Source organism: Galendromus occidentalis, unplaced genomic scaffold (genome assembly GCF_000255335.2).
Source record: "Galendromus occidentalis unplaced genomic scaffold, Mocc_1.1 scf7180000077366, whole genome shotgun sequence".
Lineage (NCBI taxonomy): Eukaryota > Metazoa > Arthropoda > Arachnida > Mesostigmata > Phytoseiidae > Galendromus > Galendromus occidentalis.
Window position 1 is genome coordinate 200,138 of NW_003805354.1, and position 21,610 is coordinate 221,747.

The 21,610-nt window shown below is 51.7% G+C and overlaps 3 protein-coding genes across 3 annotated transcripts; 2 read left to right on the forward strand and 1 right to left on the reverse strand.

Moving 5' to 3' along the window:
* Window positions 1-185: 185 nt before the first annotated feature.
* Window positions 186-16,632, forward strand: LOC100899038 (dynein heavy chain, cytoplasmic). The gene is made up of 15 exons (XM_018639127.2): window positions 186-414; window positions 907-1,004; window positions 1,160-1,341; window positions 1,480-1,669; window positions 1,789-5,817; window positions 5,951-6,319; window positions 6,451-8,413; window positions 8,627-10,708; window positions 10,913-11,103; window positions 11,201-11,726; window positions 11,853-12,048; window positions 12,166-13,431; window positions 13,557-15,772; window positions 15,907-16,162; window positions 16,355-16,632. The coding sequence occupies exons 1-15, from the start codon at window positions 186-188 to the stop codon at window positions 16,524-16,526; spliced, it is 13,965 nt and encodes a 4,654-aa protein (XP_018494643.2). The 3' UTR covers window positions 16,527-16,632.
* A 610-nt stretch (window positions 16,633-17,242) lies between these two features.
* On the reverse strand, window positions 17,243-18,925 carry EMC3 (ER membrane protein complex subunit 3). Its single transcript, XM_003742299.2, has 4 exons — window positions 18,551-18,925; window positions 18,123-18,384; window positions 17,726-17,962; window positions 17,243-17,638 (listed from the first exon to the last, which is right to left on the reverse strand). The coding sequence occupies exons 1-4, from the start codon at window positions 18,697-18,699 to the stop codon at window positions 17,552-17,554; spliced, it is 735 nt and encodes a 244-aa protein (XP_003742347.1). The 5' UTR covers window positions 18,700-18,925; the 3' UTR covers window positions 17,243-17,551.
* An 837-nt stretch (window positions 18,926-19,762) lies between these two features.
* On the forward strand, window positions 19,763-21,124 carry LOC100899182 (deoxyribodipyrimidine photo-lyase-like). Its single transcript, XM_003742315.1, has one exon. The coding sequence runs from the start codon at window positions 19,763-19,765 to the stop codon at window positions 21,122-21,124; it is 1,362 nt and encodes a 453-aa protein (XP_003742363.1).
* The last annotated feature ends 486 nt before the right edge of the window (window positions 21,125-21,610 follow it).

A 21,610-nucleotide genomic window follows, 5' to 3' on the forward strand; every position in this document is an offset into this window, starting at 1 on the left:
CTTTACGACAGAAAAGAACGCGATCTACTTCGTCGTCAATTCTGCCGGTAAAAAGCAACGTCCGGTTCCCATCTACTGCCAGGTCTTCGTGGACGGCCCGAAGGAACACAGACACACTGGCCGGGTTCCCCGAACTTTTCATTGGATTTATTTAGTTTCGGCCGCAGACAAAATTCGGAGCCGCTATGGCTACCGAAGTGATTTCCGAGGGTACACCCCCGCCGGAGGTTTCACTCGCCCCGACCCAAGAGGTGACCAGATACATCAGAAAAGTGGTGACCGCCCTCTTTGACTGTGAGCCCGCAAGTGCTTTAGAAATGGCACTCAGCGACAGGAATCATCTGGATTCGGTTCAGAAATTCATTTCGGATTCTCAGATAAGGTCACTCCTTGTTCAGAGCTCCAGCGCGAAAGGTAATTATTCTTCGCATCGAATCTCTCCAAAAATTTCTAGAGTTCGCCGGGCAGCTGACTTCCCATGTAACAATTGCTGACAATAGACCGCCAGGAGGAACGATTCTCCCTCCCATGGTTCCATCAACGCTTCCTCTTGGAAACTTCTCCCAAATGTGCTCTATGTAGAATCAGAAAACAAATTGACTGTGTCAGGCCTTGACAGATGATGAGTCATTGCAAGCTGACCGATTGCCGATCAATGGGATAATTCTCAGCGTGAACGCCTGAAAAGTTTTCGCCTCTGAAGGAGCGCTGAAAGAAGAGATTCGAGCTATAGTCATATGATTCCAGCTCATCCCTCTGACTTTCTGAGTTTCGGGCGAGGAGTAGCTATATGTTTCGGAGAAAACGATCTCATCTCCGCGAGTCGCGAGAGCACAAGGAATATCCCGAGAAAACTGAACATCTGATCAACGTCATAATATTCCTGAATGTCCATTTTTCCTCCAGATGAGGAGCTTGACCAACCGTCGTCGGACGTGGGGATGTCCTCCTGCGAAGATGTTATTTATGTAATATCTGACGAAGTTCACTTCGCTAATCCAAAGGTATGATTCCAATCCGCCACTTTTCTGGTCCCCCGATTTTAGACCATCGCATGTAATCTGTGGAAATACTGGAATACTCAACGCTGTTTCAAGCTATGTATGCTATTTGAATCGTCGCGACTCGAACAGGAACATTCTCTCCGAACTTTTTCTAGGTGAACTCGTTGGTGATGATTAAGAAAGGAGCTGTGATCGAAGCCGATAAGAAAATCGCATCCCAAGTGCGGATTATGAACTTATCAGATGCATCGCCATACGAAACACTGCATAGCTACGTCGCCGGGGCCGTTGCCCCGTACTTCAAGAGCTACGTCAGGCGAACCGGAAGAGTCGAGAGGTACATATACATGCCCATATTTCTTGTGGGGGGTTTTCATAGAGAAGAATTCCGTCGAATCCCCGCCCTCCCCATATCCCTCCGCTCGAGGACGTCGCGCACCACCTGATGGGTAAAGCCATCCTCGATTGTCCCCAGGGATGGCGATAAAATGGCTCCGAATGTGGAGAAGAAGATCGCCGAGCTCGAAATGGGCCTATTGCATCTGCAACAAAATATCGACATTCCCGAAATAACCCTCATGGTCCATCCCACGGTTGCGGCGGTCATCAAGAAGTGTCTAGATGAAGAGAACCGAAAGGCTAACGTCAATGATTTCGGTGACAGCGTGAGTGTCATCTGAACGCAGTGGTGTATCACAAATGATGTGAAGTCCCGACGATGCGTCTCGTCGATTTGAGCTCGGAAAATCCCAGCTTCCAGCTAAACGTACAACTCCTTTTCCAGGTCGAGGATTCATCTTTCCTCAATCAGCTCCAGAACGGTGTCAATCGGTGGATTCGAGAAATCCAAAAGGTCACGAAGCTCGAGCGAGACCCCTCATCTGGTACCGCCCAACAGGAGATTTCTTTCTGGTTGAATCTCCAGAGAGCGTTGCTGAGAATTCAGGAGAAGCGTGAATCTCATGAAGTGGCTCTGACTCTGGACATCCTGAAAAAAGGCAAACGCTTTCTTGCCACGGTTTCTTTCGACACCGACACGGGCTTGAAACAGGCGCTCGAAACGGTGAATAACTACAATCCGTTGATGAAGGATTTCCCGCTCAACGAACTCCTGTCGGCTACCGAGCTCGACAAGATCAAGTTGGCGCTCCAGAGTATCTTCAATCATTTGAAGAAGATCCGCAACACGAAGTACCCGATCTCGCGCGCGCTGAAACTCGTCGAGGCCATTTCGAGAGACCTGGCTAACCAATTATTCAAAGTTCTTGCCACCCGTCGGCTCATGCACATAGCGGCGGACGAGTTCGAAAAAGTCATGGTAGCTTGCTTCGAAGTGTTTTCCACCTGGGACGAGGAATACGACAAGCTGAACCAGCTGTTGCGCGATTTAGTGAAGAAAAAGCGTGAGGAAACCTACAAAATGGTCTGGAGGCTCACCGCCGCCCACAAGGTGCTCCAAGCGCGAATGGAGCAAATGAGGAAATTCCGACGGCAGCACGAGCAGCTCCGTACCGTCATAATCCGGGTCCTGAGACCTCAGGCGACCCCGATGGTGGACGGAGCGCCGATCGCAGGGCAACTCGATTCGATTGAGCTTGCGTCAGATGTGAACGCCATCGAGGAGGTGAACCTCGCCTACGAGAATGTCAAAGAAGTCGACGGCCTAGACATCAGTAACGAGGGAGGTCAAGCATGGGACGCCGCCTGCAAACGATACGAGGAACGCATCGACCGGGTCGAGACCCGAATTACGGCCAAGCTCAGAGATCAGTTGGGAACGGCGAAAAACGCCAATGAGATGTTCCGCATATTCTCTCGCTTCAACGCCCTATTCGTCCGACCTCATATCCGAGGCGCAATCAGAGAATATCAAACCCAGCTCATCCAGCGAGTGAAAGACGACATCGAGGCGCTCCATTCGAAATTCAAGGTTCAATATCCCGTGTCGAAGGCCTGCAGGATGTCCAGGGGCCGTGATCTGCCCCTGGTGTCCGGCTCGATCATCTGGGCGAAGCAAATCGATCGACAGCTCTCGGTCTACATGAAGCGAGTCGAGGACGTTCTCGGCAAAGGTTGGGAGAACCACGTCGAGGGCCAGAAACTCAAGGAGAACGCCGAGAGTTTCCGTATGAAACTGAACACCCAAGGAATTTTCGACGAATGGGTGAGGACCGTTCAGGACCACCACGTGGGCATCGCCAGCAAAATATTCCTCGTCGAATCACAGCGATCCCGGACACGGTCAATCCAGCGGATCAGGGTCCATTTCTCGACGGAAGTCGTCACCCTCGCGAAAGAATCGCGCAATTTGAAGTCTATGGGCTTCCGGATCCCTTTGGCAATTGCCAACAAGGCGCACCAAGCGAATCAAGTCTATCCGTACGCAATATCGCTCATTGAAAGTATGCGGACCTACGAGAGAACTTGCGATAAGATCGAGGATCGGATGAACATCAGTCTTCTGATCGCCGGTCTGAAGAAAGAAGTTCAGGGCCTCATCATGGAAGGCGTCGCGCTGAACTGGGAGTCGTACCGACTCGATCCCTACGTACAGAAGTTGGCCGAAATAATTTTTGTCTTTCAAGAAAAAGTCGATGATCTCTTGGTTGTGGACGAGTGCGTCGACGCTGAAGTCAAGGCGATCGAAACGAGTCCGTACACGCAGCAAAATTTCGCCGATATTCTTGCGCGCATTCAGAAAAGCGTCGACGATCTATCGTTGAAGCAATACTCAAATCTGGCTCTGTGGGTCGGCCGACTCGACGACGACGTCGAGAGCCGTCTCGCGAAGAGACTCGGTGAAGGCATCAAGGCTTGGACCCTGGCTCTGGAGGGCAAGAAAGCCGATGAGAATCCCGAACACGACAATCTTCAGAGCACGACACCGACGACCGAGACCGCGCCGGAATTCCCGGACACCTGCAAGCTCGGAGGCGAACCGAAAATCCAGACGTTGATGCATGACATCCGAATGCTCAATCAGATCATGTACGTCTCGCCTTCGGTCGAAGAGAGCCGATGCAAGCTCCTCGAACAGTTCTTCCTCTGGGAGAACATAGTCCTCGCCCAGAACAGGATCCAATCCAGCAGGTACCAAGTGGGTCTCGAGCAGCAGCCCCAGTCGGCCACCACCTACAGGAACATCTTCACTAAAATTCCAGACGGGGCTGTGGTGATGGAGAGCGCGTATACGGCCATCGAAGTGACGGTGAGACAAATGAAGGAATACGTCGACGAATGGCTACGATATCAGTCCCTATGGGATCTGCAGCCCGAGCAGCTGTACGCGAAGTTAGGCGAGGACATTAACCTCTGGATGAATACTCTCGTCGAGATCAGAAAATCACGTTCCACGTTCGACACTTCGGAAACGAGGAAAGAAATCGGTCCCATCATCATCGATTACGCGAAGGTCCAGAGCAAGGTCAGCCTGAAATACGATTCGTGGCACAAGGAGGTTCTCGGCCGTTTCGGGCAACTCCTCGGTAACGAAATGTCACAGTTCCACACGACGATTTCCAAGTCGCGAAACGAACTCGAGCAGCAATCGATCGACACGGCCTCGACTTCGGATGCCGTGCAGTTCATCACCTACGTCCAGAGTCTCAAGCGCAAGATGAGGCCGTGGGAGAAACAAGTCGAGCTCTACAAGGAGGGTCAACGCATTCTGGAACGTCAGCGTTTCCAATTCCCGAACAGCTGGCTGCACGTCGACAACGTCGAAGGGGAATGGGGCGCGTTCAACGAGATGATCCGCCGGAAAGACGCCGCCATCTCTACCCAGGTGGCATCGCTGCAGATGAAGGTCGTTCAGGAGGACAAGGCGGTGGAATCGAGGACCAACGAGTGTCTTACTGAATGGGACAAGAGCAAACCGGTTCAAGGATCTCTCAAACCTCAGGATGCCATGCAACAGCTGGCGATATTCGAGGGGAAGCTCACTCGCCTCCGGGAAGACCGCGAGAAGCTCCACAAAGCCAAAGAAGCTCTCGAATTGGAATTGCAGACAGGGAGCGACGAACGAGTGGAAGTTGCCTTCGAGGAACTCCGCGACCTGAAAGGTGTCTGGGGTGAGCTCGCCAAGATCTGGGAGCAAATCGACCAGATGAAAGAGCAGCCCTGGCTCTCGGTACACGCACGTAAACTACGCCAAAGCCTCGACGGCCTTCTCAACCAGCTCAAAGAGCTGCCCGCGCGCCTTCGGCAGTACGCCTCGTACGACTACGTCAAGAGAATGATTCAAGCGTACACGAAAGTCAATATGCTCGTGGTCGAATTGAAGAGCGACGCTCTCAAGGAACGACACTGGAAGAATCTCATGAGGCAGCTCAGGGTGAACTGGGTGCTCTCGGAGTTGACGTTGGGACAGGTTTGGGACGTAGATCTACAAGCCAACGAAGGCATCATCAGAGACGTCATTCTAGTAGCACAAGGAGAAATGGCCCTCGAAGAGTTCCTCAAACAGGTTCGAGAGGCGTGGCAGACGTACGAGCTCGACCTGATCACTTATCAGAACAAATGCAAGCTCATCCGAGGATGGGACGATCTTTTCAACAAAGTCAAAGAGCACATCAACTCGGTGGCAGCAATGAAACTCTCGCCGTACTACAAAGAATTCGAGGAGGAAGCCTTGTCGTGGGAGGAGAAACTCAACAGGATCAACGCCATATTCGATGTTTGGATCGACGTACAAAGACGTTGGGTCTATCTCGAGGGTATCTTCAGCGGTAGCGCCGATATCCAGACGCTGCTGCCAAACGAAACATCGAAATTCCACAGTATTTCCAGCGAGTTCCTGACGCTCATGAAAAAGGTGAGCTCGTCGATCTATCGATAATTATGATTAGTTATTGAATAGATGATATCACCGATCCTCGAGACAGGAAGTGCCCGAAACTCTGACAGGAACGGTCGCTGACTCAAACCCCTCTTCTCACGGTTTCCAGGTGTCGAAGTCCCCGCTGGTCATGGACGTATTGAACATCCAGGAGGTCCAACGATCCCTCGAGCGCCTGGCTGAGAGGCTCAGCAAAATTCAGAAAGCTCTGGGAGAGTACCTTGAAAGAGAGAGATCGTCTTTCCCCAGATTCTACTTCGTGGGAGACGAGGACCTCCTGGAAATCATCGGTAACTCGAAAAACATTCCTCGCCTCCAGAAACACTTCAAGAAAATGTTCGCTGGCGTATCCTCGATTATCCTCAATGAGGATAACACCGTCGTTTTGGGCCTGTGTTCGAAAGAAGCCGAAGAGGTGCGCTTCGTGACCCCGGTTTCGATCGCCAAACACCCGAAGATCAACGATTGGCTCACAGAGGTGAGATGAGTTCGATCTAAGGAGGATTTCCAAATCGGATAACTTCGTACGGTCTCGAAATTCTCTCCGGATCACTGCCCCGGGCCACCTCGTCATCGGACATTCCCGATAACGAACCCCGATTGTTTCAGGTCGAGAAAGAAATGCGGGTCACCTTGGCCAGGATGCTCGCCCGGGCTGTAGCCACGATCGCTCCCTTCAAACACGGCAATATCGATCAAGCGGCCTTCATGAATTGGTGCGATGACTATCAGAGCCAAATCGTTGTTCTAGCGGCGCAGATTTCCTGGTCGGAGGACGTCGAGAGCGCTCTCCAGACCATACACGCGAACAACGATAAACACCTCGGACCGCTCCAAGCCGTCCTGGATAGCGTCCAGCGAACTCTGGGTGTCTTGGCTGACTCGGTCCTGCAGGAGCAACCTCCTCTCCGCAGGAAGAAACTGGAACATCTGATCACCGAGTTCGTGCACAAACGAGATGTCACGAGACGCATGCTCCGGGACGAAATCAGCTCACCGAAGGCTTTCCAATGGCTGTCGCAGATGAGATTCTACTTCGATCCGAAGCAGGACAACGTTCTCGAACAGCTGTCGATCAACATGGCGAACGCCAAGTTCAACTACGGCTTTGAATACCTCGGGGTTCAGGAAAAACTAGTGCAGACCCCTCTCACCGATCGCTGCTATCTCACGATGACACAAGCCCTCGAGGCCAGACTCGGAGGTTCACCGTTCGGTCCGGCGGGAACGGGAAAAACCGAATCGGTGAAAGCGCTCGGCAACCAGCTCGGAAGATTCGTGCTGGTTTTCAACTGTGATGAAACCTTCGACTTCCAGGCGATGGGACGCATTTTCGTCGGTCTCTGTCAGGTCGGAGCGTGGGGATGCTTCGACGAATTCAATCGTCTCGAGGAGCGAATGCTGTCGGCCGTTTCTCAGCAAATTCAAATGATCCAGGAAACGCTAAGGAGTCGATTGAGCAATCCAGATAGCAGAGAGACGCTGCAAGTAGAACTGCTAGGGAAGCAGGTGAAGGTCTCGACCGACATGGCGATCTTCATCACGATGAATCCGGGATACGCAGGACGGTCCAACCTCCCGGACAATCTGAAAAAGCTCTTCAGATCGCTAGCAATGACAAAACCCGATCGCCAGCTGATTGCTCAGGTGATGCTGTTTTCCCAAGGTTTCCGATCAGCTGAGAAACTCGCGAGCAAAATCGTGCCGTTCTTCAAACTGTGCGACGAGCAGCTATCCAATCAGAGTCACTACGACTTCGGGCTGCGTGCGCTGAAAAGCGTGCTCGTCAGCGCGGGCAACATCAAACGTGACCGTATCCAGAAGATCAAAGACAGCCGGAGAGACGACGGCGACGCGGTGGAAGAGAGTCAGATCGCCGAAAAATTGCCGGAACAGGAAATCCTCATCCAGTCGGTCTGCGAGACCATGGTTCCGAAATTGGTGGCGGAAGACATCCCGCTGCTGAGTTCGCTCATGTCCGACGTGTTCCCCGGCGTCCAATATCAGAGAGCCGAGATGGAAAAACTCAAGAACCACATCCATAAGGTCTGCAGGGAAATGTACCTCGTTTCCGGCGAAGGCGACGAGATGGGGGGCAGCTGGATGGAGAAGGTTTTGCAACTCTATCAGATCTCGAATCTCAACCACGGACTCATGATGGTCGGTCCGTCCGGTAGCGGGAAATCCATGGCCTGGAGGGTTCTCCTCAAAGCGCTCGAACGACACGAGGAACAGGAAGGCGTCGCGCACGTCATCGATCCAAAAGCCATTTCCAAAGAATCGCTTTACGGGGTCCTAGATCCGAACACTCGCGAATGGACGGACGGTCTCTTCACTCATATACTCAGGAAGATCATCGACAACGTCCGCGGTGAAATCGGCAAGAGACAATGGATCATATTCGATGGTGACGTCGACCCCGAATGGGTCGAAAACCTGAACTCGGTCCTCGACGACAACAAGCTACTGACACTGCCGAACGGAGAACGTCTCTCGATCCCTCCCAACGTGCGGATCATGTTCGAGGTGCAGGACCTGAAATACGCCACGTTGGCCACCGTCTCACGTTGTGGTAAGTATCCGTGACTCGCGAACCTTTCTGATTTCCTCCTCCCCTCATGTAATCGTATAATCCCAGAAATAAGTATACAGTCCCGAAATAATATCATGAAACTCGGAGAGCAATCGGAGATTTCACGCTTCTCATCGAGTCCCAGGGTATGAGACGCCGGAAATCATATCACCAATCGATAAATGAATAATTATTGTTGACGCTCTTGTCCAGGCATGATTTGGTTCTCGGAGGACGTTCTCTCGACCCAGATGATCTGCCAAAACTACTTCAACAAACTGCGGGCGATCCCTCTCGAGGAAGATGAAGACAACAAAACGATTCGAAGCAAAAACAAGGAAGACAACGACACGATATCGCCGATCCTGACCCTACAGAAAGACATGGCCGCCATTCTCTTACCGCATTTTGCCGAGGGTGACCTCGTAACCAAAGCGATGGAGTTTGCCAAAGACCACCTCGACCACATCATGGACTTCACGAGACTTCGGGCCTTATCGGCGTTGTTCTCGATGCTGAACCAATCCGTTCGAAACGTGATCCAGTACAATTCCACCCATCCCGACTTTCCAATGCAGCACGATGCCCTGGAAAAATACATGTCCAAGAGTCTGGTGTACGGACTGCTGTGGAGTTTCAGTGGGGACGGGAAACTCAAGGCTCGAACCGACCTTGGGGACTATCTACGGTCGGTGACGTCGATCCCCCTGCCGCCGGCCCAAGCTATCGTCGACTTCGAAGTGTCGATCCAAACCTGCGAATGGACTCCATGGGCGTCCAAAGTTCCTCAAATCGAAGTCGAAACCCACAAGGTGGCCGCTCCGGACGTCGTCATCCCGACGATGGACACCGTACGTCACGAGAGTCTCCTCTACACTTGGCTGGCTGAGCACAAGCCCCTGGTGCTGTGCGGTCCGCCGGGTTCGGGAAAAACGATGACGTTGTTCTCAGCGCTCCGGTGCCTACCCGACATGGAAGTGGTCGGTTTGAACTTCTCGTCGGCGACCACCCCCGAGCTCCTTCTGAAAACTTTCGATCACTACTGCGAGTACAGGAAAACCCCGAACGGCATGGTATTGAGTCCTATCCAGATCGGCAAGTGGCTCGTTCTGTTCTGCGACGAGATCAATCTTCCTGACCAGGACAAATACGGAACGATGAGAGTGATCTCTTTCCTCCGACAAATGGTCGAACACGGTGGTTTCTACAGGACAGTCGACCAGGTATGGGTGAAGCTGGAGCGAATCCAGTTCGTGGGCGCCTGCAATCCGCCCACCGATCCGGGCCGAAAGCCCTTGTCGCACCGATTCTTGCGACATGTGCCCATCGTATACGTCGACTATCCTGGGGAAACTTCTCTCAAGCAGATCTACGGCACATTCAACCGAGCCATGCTCCGGATGGTGTCTTCGCTCAAGTCCTATTCGGAGCCGCTGACCTCGGCCATGGTCGAGTTCTATCTGAGATCGCAGGAGAGGTTCACACAGGACATGCAGCCGCATTACGTGTACTCTCCGCGTGAGCTCACCAGATGGGTGCGCGGTATCTGCGAAGCGGTGAGACCGCTAGAGACACTCTCCGTGGAAGGTCTGGTCCGATTGTGGGCCCACGAGGGTCTGCGCTTGTTCCAGGACCGCCTGGTCGAGGACCAGGAACGTCAGTGGACCGATGAGAATATTGATGCCGTTGCCATGAAATATTTCCCCAGCGTCGATGCTGGCGAAGCCCTGGCCAGGCCGATACTCTACTCGAATTGGCTCTCGAAAGACTACGTTCCGGTCAAAAGAGAGGAACTACGGGACTACGTACGCGCCCGGCTCAAAATATTCTACGAGGAAGAGCTCGACGTTCAACTGGTTCTCTTCAACGAAGTTCTCGACCATGTTCTGCGAATCGATCGAATTTTCCGACAGCCACAGGGACATCTTTTGTTGATTGGAGTTTCTGGCGCCGGAAAAACCACACTGTCCCGATTCGTCGCCTGGATGAATGGACTCAAGGTCTTCCAGATCAAGGTCCACAACCGATACAACGCCGCCGACTTTGATGAAGACCTCCGGAACGTACTCCGTCGTTCCGGATGCAAGGGGGAGAAAATCGCTTTCATCTTGGACGAAGGAAACGTCTTGGACTCCTCGTTCCTCGAACGTATGAACACCCTGCTCGCGAACGGAGAAGTTCCTGGACTCTTCGAAGGAGACGAATACACGACGCTCATGACGCAGTGCAAAGAAGGCTCGCAGCGGGAAGGCCTCATGCTCGATTCGAACGAAGAACTCTACAAGTGGTTTACGGGTAAGTCCTCCGCATAAGTAAGGAGCACCTACGCATGACCATAGTCAGACCAATTGATCCGAAGTCCGGAGTATCGACATTCGGGCGGCGGAAAAGAACCCGTGGACGAGAAGAGATCGTCAGACCGCTGTATTATATGTGTTCAGTTCACCCCGGTATGGATCGCTTTCCCGGCTAACGATTCACCCTGTTTGTCATTCACAGGTCAGGTGATGCGGAATTTGCACGTCGTGTTCACCATGAACCCATCGGTCAACGGTCTGAAGGATCGAGCGGCGACTTCACCCGCTCTCTTCAATCGATGCGTCCTCAACTGGTTCGGAGACTGGTCCGATGAGGCGCTCTATCAAGTGGGCTTGGAGTTCACGAAGAGACTCGACATCGATCGTCTCGACGTACGTATCTTTCGGAGCCGTGAGCGGTCGATGCTGCAAACGTTGCCTGATAATGCTCTGGAAGTTTTGACTAACCCCGAGGTTCTCGGATTTTCAGTATCGCCAGCCGGACTATTTCCCGGTCGCGGTAAGCCAACTCGAAACCCCGGTCAACTACCGACAGGCCATCGTCAACGCTTTCGTTTACGTCCATCAGACGCTGCATAAAGCATCAACGAGACTTGCAAAACGCGGCGGTAGACAGACGACGATCACACCCCGTCACTACTTGGACTTCATATCTCATTATGTGAAGCTGTTCAATGAGAAACGGTCCGAACTCGAAGACGAACAACTTCATTTGAATATCGGTCTGCACAAGATCCGCGAAACAGTGGATCAGGTGGAGGAGATGCAGAAGTCCCTCGCTCTCAAGTCAAGAGAACTCGAGGAGAAGAACACGGCCGCCAACGCAAAACTGAAGGAAATGTTGGCAGGACAACAGGAGGCTGAGAAGAAGAAAGTCGAAAGTCAACGAATACAACAGGCGCTCTTGGAGCAAGAAGCCGTCATCGCCGAAAAGCGTACCAGTGTCATGGAAGACCTTTCCAAAGTCGAGCCCGCCGTCGAGGATGCTCAGACAGGTGAGACGATGCACGATCCCTTCGGATGCTCCACCCCGACGTGGAGTGTCCGACGGAGAATGAGACTCACGTGCGATAAAGGTGCTTCTCATGCGTAATTCATCAACGAAATTAAATTCTCTTCAGCTGTCAAATCGATCAAGAAACAGAATCTGGTCGAGATCAGATCCATGGCTAACCCGCCACCTCCGGTGAAGATGACGTTGGAGGCGATCTGTCTGATCCTCGGGGAAATAGCTCCGGACTGGAAGGCAATCCGTGGAGTGATAATTCGGGACAACTTCATATCGACTATCATCAACTTCAACGCAGAGTCTATCACGTAAGTATTCGGTTCGAATGACGCTCGCTCGGTCCGGGGAAACGGTACAGAGAATTGATTTCGTACGGCCAGAGTACACGCCCGAGTGGAGTGCCAACCTTCGAATTTCCTTTCCAGCGATGAAAGCCGGGCGAAGATGAAGGCAAAGTACTTGGACAACGCCGAGTTCAATTACGAGAAAATCAACCGGGCGTCGGTCGCCTGCGGCCCTCTCGTCAAATGGGCGATCGCGCAGTGCAACTACGCAGACATGTTGAAACGTGTCGAGCCGCTACGGAACGAGCTGTCCAGTTTGGAGTCGTCGGCAAACAAGAACAAGGAAGATGCCGAAGAGATGAACAAGCTCATCGCCGAGCTCGAGAAGAGCATCGCTGCCTACAAGGAAGAGTACGCGAACCTCGTCAGCGAGGCCCAGAGCATCAAGAGCGACCTGGCCAACGTTCAGGCCAAGGTCGATCGTTCGATCAATCTCCTGAAGTCTCTTGGTGGAGAAAAAGATCGCTGGGAGCTCACGAGCGAGACGTTCAAGAACCAGATGTCGACGATCTCGGGCGATGTGCTACTGGGGTCGGCGTTCTTGGCCTACGCCGGATATTTTGATCAGTCCTACCGGCACAACCTGTTCAACACCTGGTGCATACATCTCCAACAAGCCGCAATCAATTTCCGTCAGGACATCGCAAGGACGGAGTACCTATCTACGGCGGATGAGCGGCTCAGATGGCAGGCCAACTCGTTGCCGTCAGATCATCTCTGTACGGAGAACGCTATCATGCTCAAGCGGTTCAATCGATACCCGCTCATCATCGATCCGTCCGGTCAAGCAACGGAATACATCATGCAGGAATTCAAGGATAAGAAGATCACGAAAACCTCGTTCCTCGACGATTCGTTCCGCAAAAATCTCGAATCAGCTCTTCGTTTCGGTAATCCACTTCTCGTACAGGATGTCGAAAGCTACGATCCGATCCTCAATCCGGTGCTGAACCGGGAGGTCCGCAAGACTGGAGGACGGGTTCTCATCACGCTGGGCGACCAAGACATCGATCTCTCGCCGACGTTCTCGATTTTCCTGTCGACTCGTGATCCGACCGTCGAGTTCCCGCCCGATCTCTGCTCGAGAGTCACGTTCGTTAACTTCACCGTCACTCGAAGCTCACTGCAGAGTCAGTGTCTCAACCAGGTGTTGAGGTCCGAGCGTCCCGACATCGACGAAAAACGAACGGATCTCTTGAAGCTACAAGGCGAATTCCAGGTTCGTCTGCGTCAATTGGAAAAGTCCTTGCTCCAAGCCCTGAACGACTCGAAGGGCAGAATTCTGGACGACGACAGCGTTATTTCCACACTCGAAAAACTCAAAACCGAAGCAGCGGAAATATCTCGGTGCGTGAAAAAAAATATTTCTTCACTCTCCATTTTCTTTTTCCATTTGTCATTCTCTTCTGCCGAGAGGAGAACTGCGATTGCTTTGTGGGAGAAGATTTACTGAACTGGAATTGAATTTTCAGCAAGGTGGAGGAGACCGACAAGGTCATCGCCGAGGTCGAGACTGTATCCCAGCAGTACATGCCGCTCGCAACGGCTTGTTCTTCGATCTACTTCACGCTGGAGGGCCTGAATCAGGCCCACTTCCTGTACCAGTATTCGTTGCATTTCTTCCTCGAGATGTACAACGACGTGTTGACCAACAACTCGCATCTGCAAGGAATGACCGACCCCACCCAGAGACTCGGTGTGATCAGCAAAGATCTTTTCCAGATAGTATTCAACAGAGTCACCCGCGGAATGCTCCACCACGACCACCTTGCGTTCGCGATCCTGCTCTGCAAAATCCATCTGAAGGGTTTCTCAAACGAGCCGCACTTCGACAACCTCTTCAACCACTTCCTCAGAGGACGCGAAGGAATGCTCGGCAAGGGCTCAATCAACTTCCAGGGCTTCACCACCGAACAACAGGAAGGAGCCTCAGCGCTGCTCAAGCTCAGCTATTTCTCGCAACTGCAGTCGAAGCTCGACCAACAGCGAGCCTCCGTCGACGAGTGGCTGCGACTTGAACATTCCGAGCTCCAAGTTCCTCCTATCTGGGACGGTCAGAACGTCTCGAAGATCGACGAGCACATGCTGCAGCTACTGCTGGTCCAAGCTCTACGACCGGACCGGGTTATCGCCAAAGCCCACCAGGTCGTGAACGCTGTCATGAGCGAGGCTTTCATGTCATCGGCATATTCAGAACTCGACCTCGTCAATATCGTCCAGCACGAAGTGAAAGCCAACACTCCGATTCTGATGTGCTCGGTCCCGGGTTACGATGCCTCGGGACGGGTTGACGACCTTGCCACCGAGCTGAGCGCCAACCTGTCGTCGATCGCAATGGGGTCGGCCGAGGGTTTCTCACAAGCCGAGAAAGCTATCAACTCCGCTTCGAAAACCGGTCGCTGGGTCATGCTCAAGAACGTGCACCTAGCCCCAGCGTGGCTGGTGCAACTCGAGAAGAAACTCCACGCCCTTCAAGCCCATCCAGGGTTCCGACTATTTCTCACGTTGGAAATCCACCCGAAAGTTCCTGTCAACTTACTTAGGGCCGGACGATGCTTCGTGTTCGAGCCCCCGCCGGGAATCAGATCGAACCTCTTGAGAACGTTCTCCACCGTCCCCGCACAGCGAGTGATGAAAACTCCGAACGAACGCGCCAGAATGTACTTCCTCCTGGCCTGGTTCCACGCGATCGTCCAGGAGAGATTGAGGTACGTGCCCCTCGGTTGGTCGAAACACTACGAGTTCAACGAGAGCGATCTCAGAGTCGCTTGCGATACTTTGGATGTTTGGATCGAGAGCGCCAGCATGGGCAGAACGAACCTGCCGCCGGAGAAAGTTCCCTGGACGGCTCTCAGAACTCTTTTCGGCCAATGCATATACGGTGGGAAAATCGACAACGAGTTCGACCAGAGACTCCTCAACTCGTTCCTCACCAACCTCTTCACAGAGAAGAGTTTCGATGCCGACTTCATGCTGGTCGAGGCCGGCCAGGGCTCCGCTGGGATCCATATGCCCGAGGGAATACGTCGCGATCAGTTCCTGCATTGGGTCGAACAACTCACCGAACTCCAACAACCCTCGTGGCTTGGACTTCCCAACAACGCTGAGAAAGTTCTGCTCACCAATCGGGGCAGCGATCTGTTGGCGAAATTACTGCGCATGCAGCTTCTCGAGGACGACGACGACGAGGTCGTCTACTCGGAAGATGAGGCTCAGCTCGGCGAAGCTGCAAAATCCAAGAAGCGAGGATCTCTCGACTCCTTGGCGCGTCCCGCCTGGATGGTGGCCCTCCAAAACTCAGCCTCGACGTGGCTGTCTCTCGTACCGACCAGCCTCCAAACACTGAAACGGACCAAAGACAACATCCGAGATCCTCTTTACCGCTATTTCGAGCGCGAAGTCAATGTTGGCGCTCAGCTGCTATCGCTCATCAGGCGGGACCTCGAAGACATTGTACTTATCTGCAAGGGAGAGAAGAAACAGACGAACCTGCATCGACAAATGATTTCCGAACTGGCCAAGGGCGGCGTTCCGACCCATTGGAAGGGTCGCTACACTCCGCCGCCCGCGTGTACCGTCATACAGTGGATAACGGACTTCAACGAACGTGTCAATCAGCTGGCGAAGGTTTCGAAGGCCTGCACCGGAGGAGGACCCGCTGCCTTGAAAGCGCTCGTTGTGTGGCTCGGTAAGTTCAGCGGAATGAGAATTTTTTCTATTTTGACCTTTTCCGTCGGATTCCCCAGTTCGATAAGAATAAATCTCTTCGGAACCATCGCGCGGAAGATTTCCAGTGATTTTGAGTCGTTTCCTTTTCCGCAGGTGGTTTATTCAATCCTGAAGCTTACATCACGGCCACTCGACAGTATGTCGCTCAGGCAAACGAATGGTCCCTGGAAGAACTCACACTTTCGGTGACAATGCGAACCCAAGCGGAAACCAATCCTCAGCTGGATGAGTGCAGTTTCGCGATTTCTTCGCTGAAACTACAAGGCGCCGAATGCACAAATGCCTCGAAACTGATGCTATCGATGGACATCCTCTCAGATCTTCCTTTGACAATTCTGACGTGGGTCAAGTGAGTACAGCTTCGTAATTCGCAGTTCAAGGAAAGCTCAACGATGGGCTCAGACATGTTCGTTGCTAAACAGAAAGACGCCCGTGGCATTCAGCCGGCCAGTCGGGAACATGTCTGGCCAGGGAGAAACTCAGTTGTATCCAGAATTTTTGATCGAGCTCCAAGTAAAATGCGATGCATTTCTTCCAACAGGGCAACCGAAGACGAGAGGAAGGCGCAGTCCGTCGTAACGCTACCAGTCTATCTGAACTCGAGTAGGACGGAACTGCTGTTCACCGTCGACCTCGAGGCCACGGATGTCAAGCAAGCCCAAAGCTTCTACGAGCGAGGAGTGGCTGTTCTATGCAGTTACAGTTTGGGATGAATGGAGAGCACAGATACTATATTTTGGAATTTTGGAGATATTTATTATTCATGAAGCGAAGTACCGGTGTATTTGGACGGGATTGATTACGCTTCGTTGCTGGTAATCTCCCATTGTTTATTTAAACTGGAAACTAAATCTATTTATCGATTTAAGCGACTGAAATTCTAATAAACATATTTATGGCGACGAATTGAAAAATTCCCCCAAGGCTGCTCATCATTTCTTCCTCCTCTCTGAAATCTTCCGAGCCGAAATCGAGGGCAGTTTATGATCCGGAAAATTTCACGCAAGTCTTGCGCGCCTCCGCCGACAGTAGGGGTGGGGGGCAGGAAGAGCGCGAGGTTCGTCGATTTGTTCTTTTTCTCGGGGCCATTCCTTCCGGAAAATTCGACGCTGTGATTTGACCTTCAAAACTCCAATATGAGAGGCGGTCGCACTGAAAAGAAGCATCGGAACCTGGCTTCTCGGACTTTCTCCATCTTGTAATTCGGTATCGCCTACGCCAGGGGTGACAGAGAGGTGGCCCTGGGGGGAGCGGGAGGCTCCTCAAACGCGGACTGTGGGGGATTTTGAGCAAAAAATCCACATCAACTTGATCGAGCATATGATATCTGTGGCGAGATGATCAATCAGATTGAAGTTTCCACGTTTGAGCTTCGAGGAAGTGCACGATCCATTAGAAACTAGCGAGTTCCAATAAAACAGAGTACCAACTTTATTAACTTGTTGTCTTCGATCAGGCCACCAGCATAGACTTTCGGAGATCGCTTCTACGGATTCTCCGCCCTCCAGGTGTTTCATTTCTGTTTTGAAAATAATTAACGCCATAACCTCGTTTCTCCACCATCGCTGCTTGTTTCTTCAATCAATATGATTGAGTCCATCATCGGTGAGCAGCAGACCGTCTCCTCATGGGGAACAGGAATACGCAATATCGATCTATAGGAATTCGTTCTCTGAAACATTGAAATCCATCCAGGGGGTCCACAGAATAAATAGAGAGGTAAGCCGCGGACAGTGACTTAGAAGAGCGGTTTCGAACAGAGATCCTCTTCGACGTTCGCCAGCATCCATTTGTGTTCAACGACTTCGAGCGCTTCCCACTCAGCCTGAAAATGATGATGATTGGATTCAGACATTCGAGGCATTATTGTTCCATGTGGTACTTCAAAATATCTCGAGATCTCCACGCTTACCTTGAAAGCAGCCTTCGGATCGGTGATTTTCATAGCTGCCCCTGTCATTTGTTCCTGCATTGCATCGGTGCTGTCGGCCGCATTATCTTCTCCCAGGACCAGAGCGTATATGCTCCTCAAACCGAAAAGGTTCAGGAAATACCATGACGCTGAAGATACCCAGGATGCATCCAATGAGACGAGCTCGATGCCCCGTTGGAGCATTGGCTTGAATCGCAGAGTCAAGGGAAACGGAACCTGATTTGAAGGTGACCGAGTGAGTTCGCGGGAGACGTGAGCTCCGAGAGGATCGAAGCTATGTCAGTTCCTCAGGATGCCCTTCACTGATAATAGTCGATAAGAATCGAGGAATGCTTTTCTGGGAGAGATTCTGCGACCATATTCATCTGGGATTCACCTTGGTTGTGAGGAAACCCGAAAACGTCCAGTTGATCCAGCCTCCGATAACGATCATAGGAATGACGTTGATAAGATTTCCCTTCAGCATCTCAGTCATCATGCCCGGATCTTGCATAGGGTTACTCGCTGGCGCCGGTCGGTTCTGTGTTTTCAACCATCCGGAGTCCTCATCGTTGAAGTAATGCTTCCTCATGAGGAAACTTTTCAGGGGCAGAAATTTTCCATTCTCTCTCAGGTATCGGACTCTTATGAGAGCTTGACTGAAATCGAAAGCGAATAAAAGATGAGCCACCTCGAGCGCTTCCCGGCGCTCAGCGGCCCTATCTCTATTTTCATATATCACGCAAGAATTGCGAGGGACACGAGAAACGAGCTTATTCCTTCCGGGTTCCCGGTGTACTTTGAACAAGAGGGTGGTGGACGCACCTGTCATAAACTTGCTGCAACTCCGGCTTTCGCGTTGTTGTGATAAGTATCGACACGTAATGTTTCACGACTCCGAGGAGGAAAGTGAGCAGAACAATGGGCAAGAAAACCCAGATTCGGATATCCCGGTCCAAGACCAGGTCGACCATCTCGAGGAAAAATCAATCTCTGGAGATTCCTTCGAGAAAATTATCTTGCTGTCTGCGGGACCACTGTTCTAGGACGCTACTCCAAGCGGCAGAGCTACAATTGAGACGGTGCCGGCAAGGTGAATGCTTCCTCTGAGATTCGACTGGCTGAGAATGAATGATTCGTGAGCCGCCGTTTCGAACAAATGGAACCACGGAGCTAATGTTCCCGATCTCTGAGTGAGATCAAACAGACAGCGAACGGAAAAGCTGATGATGATGATCTCGGCCGATGGCCGGCACGAGGAGGGCGGGCGGGTCAGCCGGGAGCGCGTTCGTCGAGTAGGAGCACGAAGCTCCGTTCGTCAAGCCCGTCACGAAGTGTCTAATCATCCCCGGTATAAGAGTCAACATTCTCCTGACCTTTTTGACAAGGATACTCATCCGACCAGTTTTCTGCTTAGCGCCAAGCTGAAGTTCCAAAACTCTAAGAAGTCATTCCATTCTCGCACCAGGTGTGGCTAAAGTTGTTCAGCGAAGTCTACCTGAAAACTCAATATGAGCGAGCTCCGATTCTTAAACTCCTGAAGGCTCCTGCATTAATCCTGCCTCGGCCGTAGGGAATGAGCAGCTAAGACATGGCGAGCCGCGTAGGCTATCGATTCGAAATGAGGTTCTCTCTCCCCTAAACCCGTCTGGTGAACTTTGCTTACAAAACTGTGCGCCCGCGCGCGTGAATCTCTGTCATGTCATGTGTTCTGATCGAATTTATCGGATGATTGTTCGTCATCGGCTGTAGCTCGTGCGTAGCATGCGGCGCAGAACCTATTGCTAATTTCTCATGGCTGATGAAGTGAGTCGGTCGCCATCTTCCCCCGGACACGACAGAAAACTCTCAAGTTGAGCCTCCGGCGCGCAGGTCCATCGTCGGATTCGGTGTATGCGCGACTCTGTCAAAGGAGATAGCCTTCGATTCTCCGTGACGACACGGAGAGTCAACGGAAGGTGACCGCAGATTACCACATAACCCTCGAGTACTTCATACGTGAGTTTTCGACAGGGGAGCTTTGTGGAGATCGATGTGATGGATCAGCGGGTTACCAAGCTAAACGATTTCGTATACAAAAGCAATGTGTTGTATCTCATGAGACGGGACAAGAGAGTTTACGACAATCATTGTGTCGAATTAGGATATAAATTGTCCTACGCCTCAAAAGGGAGATTTTATATCGGCATTGAATTCGAGAAGCTGAAACTCAATAGCAGGCAAAAAACTTTTGTATTGGAGGGCTTAGAGGAAGATGAGGAGGCTTGCCGTCGGCTCAATATATATTTCAGCCTCATCGTTGATCTCGATCGATTTGTTAAGCAGAAGAATATCGATTGTATAATCTTAGACTTCTCGCCTCTGAGAGAATGTTTGGCATACAGAGGTGAAGTGGAAGCGTATTGTATTGAGAAGCGAATATCTCTTCGTGTTTGTGACGCGAATAATTTAGTTCCCTGTAAGATTCTTGCCGTATATAAGAAAACCAGCAAAGCCGTGAGATCAGAGCTCTTCGAGCATTTCCCGAAGTTTCTGAGAGACTACAAAGTCTTAGAGAAGCATCTGTACAATAAGTCCTCGGAAACCTACATGCAGAAAAGCGAGTTCCCCGAAGTCCCGGTGGTCCAAAACGTCTTCAAGGGTGGATATAGCCAGGGGATGAAGATGTTGGAAGAGTTCTTGCAGAAGAGGTTCCCAACATACCATAAACACAGGAAGAATCCTGATGCTGATAATCTGAGCAATCTCTCACCCTGGATATCGAACGGTCAGATAAGCACGCAGAAAATCCTCTTCATCATCGCTCAGAGATTCAAGGAGAAGAAGTCGGACAACTATCATGCTTTCCTCCGAGAAGTCTTCGCGTTCAGAGAGACAGCCGAGCACTTCTGTCTACACGAGAGGAATTACGATAGTCTCGAAGGTGCCCTACCTTGGGCGAAAGATACTCTTACGAAGCACAAGGATGACGACAGAGAACAGATATACGATCTAGAGAAGCTCGAAAAAGGTCAGACGCATATACTAGCGTGGAATGCCGCCCAAAGGGAACTTTTGGCCACAGGAAAAATCCACGGATATTGCAGGATGTATTGGGCCAAGCAGATAATGAAATGGACCAAGTCTCCAGAGGAAGCGGTCGAGAGGGCAGTATACTTGAACGATACGTACGCGATCGACGGAAACTGCTCGAATGGATACATGGGTATAATGTGGTCGATTTGTGGATCCATGGATAGGGGATTCCAAGAAAGACCTGTGATTGGCAGGATCCGACCCATGAATGAGTTCGCGGCGCCTCATTACGTTCGGAAATGGCTGAAGGGAGCTGATTCGGAAGCTCTCGTTCGATCCAACCAGAAAATGATAACTTCTTTCCGGGGTTTTATTCAGAAGTAGAGAGCGATCAGGCCATCAGATACGAACTCTGAGGCATAGTTTTTGCCTCCGGAGCGTTCTGGTCGTGGCTCTCGTGATTCTCTTGCCCTGTACTCGATAAGCGGTCCTGGCAGATCTGGAGAGGAGGTGTCCCTGCTCCGATTTTATTTCGACATCTTGAGGATGGATCTCGTTGCGCAAAGCCAAACTGGTGGAGGTAGATCGCCCTCCATGCCTATCAACGCCGGAGATTCGAACGTCCCGGACATACAGATAGGGACTTTCTGGGGGACACACCACTAGTTTCCGTTCACAAATGTGTGATTCTCCGTAGACTCAGCTGAAGCTCATCATGTTTTCCATTCAGATTTTCACGAATAAATCGTTCGGAGTTTTACCCCACGCTCTCGCATTCGAAGCTTCGTCGACGGCGAGCTCATGTCCATCCTGACTGAGTCGCTGATGACTGTAGCGATAAGGACAGAGAATCCTGTGGGCTCGCAACGA

Excerpts from the sequence above, each read along its gene's own strand:
- LOC100899038 (XM_018639127.2), top strand. The coding sequence starts at position 186 with ATGGCTACCGAAGTGATTTCCGAGGGTACACCCCCGCCGGAGGTTTCA. Across the intron at positions 11,727-11,852 it reads CGTCGAGGATGCTCAGACAG|CTGTCAAATCGATCAAGAAA; the intron begins GTGAGACGATGC and ends AATTCTCTTCAG. Across the intron at positions 13,432-13,556 it reads GAAGCAGCGGAAATATCTCG|CAAGGTGGAGGAGACCGACA; the intron begins GTGCGTGAAAAA and ends TTGAATTTTCAG.
- EMC3 (XM_003742299.2), bottom strand. The coding sequence starts at position 18,699 with ATGGTCGACCTGGTCTTGGACCGGGATATCCGAATCTGGGTTTTCTTG. Across the intron at positions 17,963-18,122 it reads CGGGTTTCCTCACAACCAAG|GTTCCGTTTCCCTTGACTCT; the intron begins GTGAATCCCAGA and ends CCTTCAAATCAG. Across the intron at positions 17,639-17,725 it reads ATCCGAAGGCTGCTTTCAAG|GCTGAGTGGGAAGCGCTCGA; the intron begins GTAAGCGTGGAG and ends CATCATTTTCAG.
- LOC100899182 (XM_003742315.1), top strand. The coding sequence starts at position 19,763 with ATGGATCAGCGGGTTACCAAGCTAAACGATTTCGTATACAAAAGCAAT.